Below are 6,000 nucleotides of genomic sequence, written 5' to 3' on the forward strand. Positions count from 1 at the left end.
CCAACTCCATTTTTGTCTTTGTGCAACAGGAGGGGTGCTTCATGCACGTAATTGCTTAATGGAAAAAAATAAGAGTCTTTTCCCTTCCTGCCCTGGAGAAACTCTGTTCCAGGTCATTTTTGTTTATCTCAAAGCTTAGGAAACCTGGTGCTGAAAATTTAAAAGTGCTCGATTTGTAGGCTGATTTTTCCAAATTAAATTGCACAGTGTTTGAATTTTTGTCCGTCTCCCACACTAATGTATTATGCATATTTTTTGCTTGACTCAAAGTTACTTTTAATAAAATTTGTAAGTATATGCATCAGTACATTTAGTAAAAGGTGTAGATATGAGGGAGAAATTCAGTAATAGTAATTCATAGTAATAGCATAGTAATAGCAAAGAGTAATTCCTTGCTATTCCAATTAGGGAAAAAAGTAAGGAAAGGTCTAGAATCTCTTAGCCATGTAACTTGCCTTCTATTCATGTTGTATAAAAAGTAATAGGGAAAAAAACCCACAAAACATATATCCATAAATAAAATGGCAGACTATTCTGGTTCTTGTTTCCTGACAGTACATCTTGTTATTGCCTCTTACCGGCATTCATTTTTACCTACAGACTGGAAATTTAAAGACTAACTATGTTCATGGAGATGGTATCAGCAGTGAAATGTGTCTGAATCCCACCAGCTCAGTATCGATGGCTAAGAGCTCTTCGTCTCCCTCCCTTGAAGAGAATGATCAATATATGTATGTTCCAAATGAAGGAAGTCAAAGACCAGGATTAAGACATACCATTTCACCTTCTCATCTGTATGTAGCAGATTCATATCTTCCATTCAAGACTCGTGGATTTATTAAGGATCGGGGCCAACTTTATGCTGACATGAAAAGAAGGTATGGAATTGACTTGATAATATGGCCAGAATAAGGAATATTTATAACCACCTTTTATTTCAAAAGATGAAGCAGAATCTGGAGTAATAAATACTTTTACTGAAATCACTGTTTTGTATCACTGGTATTTATTGTCCTAATGATCTGTTTCATAAAATAGCTATGAAGACATTTTTAACAAATAAAACTGTCCACGCAAATGGATACTTTTGTACCTTTTTTCCTTGTATGCACGTACTCTTTACAAAAAACCAATCAGCCCTATCACTGCCATTGTGTCATTTTTGTCAGAAACCAGAATTTCGCTATGGTTTTTCTCAGTAATATTTTCCATTAAGAAAATAGTCCCAAATCTGTGGAATTCTCTGAGAATCTTTCTGTTCTTTGCATTGGCCTGTCGGAGGACCAAGTTATTTCTGATTGCATATATATTTTTTGTCTCAAAAAACACAGTGCAGAGTACAGCTGTTTCTGATAGGTTTAGATTGTTTTCTGCCCCATTACTGGTACACAAGGATTGCTGGCAACAGAGCTATTTGTCTGAGCAACCTCTTACAAATGGCTTTAGGTTATGGTGAGAACTTGACTTCTGAAATTCAGAGAATTTTGAAGATGAAACTATAATTTTGGTTTTAACAATTAATTTAAAATTTAAGCAATTGCTTCTCTGGATAGATAAGACATGAAATCAGTTCCTTCTTGTACAGGAGGAAATTTGAGTCTTCTTCCCGGCTTTCAAGAGCGTTAGGACTAGTTGGAGATAGTCTATGTAAAAACATATCAGATCTATGTAAAAACAGTAAGGAAGCAGTAGTGTCAGCCAATTGTTAATTAAAGTGGGCAATAAAATTTTCTCTACCTTCATTTTGAGTTTCTTATGCAACTGTAAGGTCCCACTAGGAGGAGTCTTCAACATAGATAACACAGTAAGTGTCAGACAAAGATTTTTTCTTTCCCAGTCTTCTTTTTCTTTTTTTTTTTGCTGACTATAGGGTTATCATGTAGATTACTCTTCCTCTAGGAATCTACATAATCTAAGCTTCCTCTGCTTCTGGTCAGAAACATTTTTATCCTATACATTTTTAGGTACTCCCACCCTTTTAAAGACCTAGATCAGGTACCTGTATCAGAACTTTAAGACTGTATATGAATTTCCAGGCACATGTAATTTGGCTTAATATGTCACATGACATATGTGAGTGAACCAAATATTACCCATAAAATAAGACTACCAGTGCGTAATCCTATTTTTAAACCAGCTTTTTATGTCAGAAAAATTCCCTGAGGGAGTTACTTCCAGTAAGTCATGGACATTTGTCTGTTAGTGTAGGCATGTATTGCTTTTTCAATTTTAATGTGTGACAGTAACTAATAATGTATTTAAATAACTTGCTTCTGAGACATCACATGGGCTATTACTAGGCAACATTGTGAAATACTGTCTTTAGATTTGTAATAAGGAAGTGGTTTCAGACAGTATTGATAGATCTGTGCTTCGACAAAGTAGTGGAGTGTGAAGGCATTTTTATGCTATTATTCCTGGTAGGAACCCTGGCTATTTTGAAATACCACACATAATTTGAAGTTTTGTGTTTGAAGGTTGGAATGTTATTGCAAGCAGTCAACCATTCCTTCCAGTTACTCTGATCAAGAGACCATGAACTCGGTCTTGTAGGTTGCAGGACCCATCCTGGGAAACCCTGGTACTGCTGAGAAACCTTAGGACACTTTTCTGCTCAGGAACCTTTGCCAGTCAGATAGTTTCTAGGTGTTTGGTGTATTAATTTAGCCAGAGATTTTTCAGTCTGTTTGTAGTCCTATATGTTTTTAAATTTATATCTTTTGAAATGAATCTTATAAACTGTCTTAGATCCTGCTTCATCTCTGTTGTTGTTTTCCTCTTTCATCCTCCATTTTAAAGCCACAGATGTAGAAAAAAATGTCTGTGAACAACCACATCATATCCGTCAAATATACAAATGCACAAAATGTCCATCTATACCCATGTATCTTAATACTGAAATCTGAGCTGGTTGTCTCAGTTCTGCTTGTTGTCTTAGTTCTTATTATCATCTATATAGAGAGGCAGGTGCATGCATGGAAAAAACCATCACATTTTAAGGGAAATGCTGAACATGGGTCTAAAAATCATCCTTCAGAGATGGCTGGCTGTGGTGGGAGTCTGCATGATCATTGGCGATACTGACATCTGCACTGCAGATCTACAAGGCTGGGTCAGAGGAGTCCTGTACAGTGACTGAGTACCTTGTCCAGGTGATTGCAGACCTGAGAGAGGCCTCAGAGCACGACTTAACTGACATAATGATGGTGGTTTGGATTGTCATTGATGAGAGCGTTCAGTAGTATCTTTGCTTGTTACATTAAGGTTGAGATAAATTGTTATGAGGAATTCAGGGAAATTAAAGACTTTGTTTTCTGCTTCAGTTCAAGTCTCGATGACCTTGAAGTAGATGGTGGAAGTGGAGGTGCTTTGGACAGATCCCATGTTTATTACCCTGCCCTCGGCTCTTCAGAGGCCATGGCTTCTAGCAGAGATGGATTAGACTTATCTACCAGTCTGCAGCCCAAGGTACTTCATACTGTGTTGGTTTGAATTGTTTTCCTTTTAAGTAAATCAGAGAAATATCTGAATCTAAAGAGGAAAAATGAGTTCCCAGTTGGCACTGCTAGTGTCAGCAGAGAACACTCATACAGGGTTGTGAAGCTGAAACTCCCTGACTGTGGCTGGGCTAGACAGCAGCTATGGAAATGGTGCATCAGACATTTGCTTCAACTTTAAAAAACCCCATCATTTATTGCAAGTATTTCAAAGGAAATATCTCAGGTTCAGTGAATCAGCATTTCCTAACAAAGATATTTAGTGAGGAAATTTTTAACCAGCTGTAGTTATGTGAAATAGTAACAGCTTTGTAAACTGTCCTGCTGCCTGTTTTAAAACAATTTCTACACTCAGGGAAATTCAACTGGGTTTTATACATTGAGCAATGCAAATCTCTCCTCTTCGTTATGGTTTTCTGAAGTATCCTGTCTACGTTACCTTTCATTAGACCATGGTGCCATTTCTGAGATCTTCAGACACATAAAGAGTTATTTTTAATTTGTAGAGATTCTTTATGGTTTTTTTAGACACACTTGTTGCCACTGTAGAACTTTATCTGACCTTTAGCAAATGATTACATGAAGGAGAAAAAGAGTTCAGCATAAACACTGAATTCTGTCAGGGCTACTTTTAAAAACAGTAAGGTAAGCACTTTACAGGAGTTTTAGGAGTAGGCTCTGTTGAAATATAAATGGTACATCAAAAATTATGGGATTTTCTTTCAAGCCTTACTGTTGACGTGTTTGGGGATTGGAAAATGTTTTCATACACAGTATTAATAAAAGAAACCAAACAAACAACACAGGGGAAAGGGAAAGAGGTCAGCTCCTTTCTTTGGAAGCTCTGACATCAGTAATTATCAAGGCATGGCCTTAGTCTCCATGAAATGTTTTTGAGGTACTAAAGTACTAAGATTAATGCCTCCATTGGTAAAAGAAGATAGTTTCGTCATCAGATATAATGGCCAACAACACTGTTGGGATGTGGCCTGTCACCAAACTGGAGAAGAATGTAAGCTTTCTCTTAGTCTAACTTGCACCCACAAATTATTTCCTCTAATATACAAAAATTTACCGTGATGGAAATATGACAGACTTCCTAAGAATTCACATGAAGTCATCAAAAATTGTACTTCAACTGAAAGATTTAATGAAACCAGAAAAGTGTATGTGTGTGGTCAGCTGCCTTTCTTTCAGAAATTTTGTTGCTGATTTTTTTGTTTCTGTTGCTGATGCATTTCAAAATGACAAAGTTTTAATTTACTGCAATTTCTTGTAGGAAAGCACAGTGTTTGGGATTCGGTCCCGCTCCTATTCCTGCTCCTCACCTAAAGGTTTGGTAGGAAGACCTCACGTTCCTCAGGACTTTGCAGTTCGGGATTCAAATGAAGGTCAGGTCTCTGGCTTTGCACAGCCTCATCCCATACCTGCCTGCTTCACTCCCAGTGCTGACAGCTTTACTCAGGCCTGTCCTGTACCCAGCTCACCAGTGTGTGAGTCTAGTAGCCTTTAGGTAGCCCTACTGTTGTCCCTCGCTCTTCTCCTGTCTACAGCCCTGTCATGCCCTCCCCTGATACATCTGCTGATCCTTGGGAGGGCACACAAACTGGGAGAGCAATAACCACAAAAAATAGTGCAGGCAAGAACAGTAATCTTCTTTTTGGAAGATTCTCATCCCAGCCTCCTGCTGAGGGCCTGACAAAGACTGGGAGAAAGCTCAGGATGACACAGAAGAGATGTCAAAGAGGGCAGGTGAATCCAGCTTCCCAAAGACCTTAGGGAATCTCCAAAACACAGATGGGTGGTAGTCATCTCTACAGGCTGCGGAGCAAAACCCACACTCTTCATCAAGTGGAGTCAGAGATGTCTCTGCAAGAAGCTTGTAATTTTTCACAAATTGTTTCTGACATGCATTATTTCTAGTCACAGTTTCATATTTAGAAGACAACTCACACTTTTCACAATGAGGGTATGTTTTATGGGTTATGTTTGAAAACTATGTGAAGTGTGAAATATATATACTGTGCTTTTCGTACAACTCACATCAGTTAAAAACCACCTGCATTTCAAGAGGCTTGACCTCTGTCCTGTATAATCCTGTCAGTTGTTATACTTCCAGCTTGTCTCTCACTCCAGTATACCTTTAGTGGTCCAGTAGTCCAGAGCAAGAGGCAGGACATGTGAATTACAGTGAACCAGGTGGGATGGACACCAAGAGAGATTATGAATGCCCCATCACTGGAAGTGTTCAAAGCCAGGTTGAATGGGTCTTTGGGCAACCTGGTCTAGTAGGTGGCATGCCTGCCCATGGCAGGGGTCTTGGAACTAGGTCATAGAATCGTAGAATTATTAAAATTGGAAAAGACCTCCAAGATCGTTGATTCCAGCCTTTCACTGAACACCATCATGTCAACTAAACCATAACATTAAGTGCCACATCTATGCCACGGCCCGAGGGGAAAGGGAATGGGACGCGGCACTGCAAAAAGGGGTCCGGACACAG

At 38.7% G+C, this 6,000-nt stretch overlaps 1 protein-coding gene across 8 annotated transcripts in view; it reads left to right on the forward strand.

Annotated features, from left to right (window-relative positions):
• ARHGEF28 (Rho guanine nucleotide exchange factor 28) overlaps positions 1-6,000 on the forward strand; it is a 124,178-nt gene that overhangs the window by 69,007 nt on the left and 49,171 nt on the right. For all 8 annotated transcript variants that reach the window (XM_027671526.1, XM_027671529.1, XM_027671525.1 and 5 more), the window contains exons 3-5: positions 601-878; positions 3,324-3,468; positions 4,777-4,888. In XM_027671526.1, coding sequence (XP_027527327.1) covers positions 601-878; positions 3,324-3,468; positions 4,777-4,888 — 535 coding nt within the window. The remainder of the gene's footprint in view (positions 1-600; positions 879-3,323; positions 3,469-4,776; positions 4,889-6,000) is intronic.

This window comes from Neopelma chrysocephalum, unplaced genomic scaffold (genome assembly GCF_003984885.1).
Source record: "Neopelma chrysocephalum unplaced genomic scaffold, ASM398488v2 Primary Assembly neopelma1_97102, whole genome shotgun sequence".
Classification (NCBI taxonomy): Eukaryota; Metazoa; Chordata; class Aves; order Passeriformes; family Pipridae; genus Neopelma; species Neopelma chrysocephalum.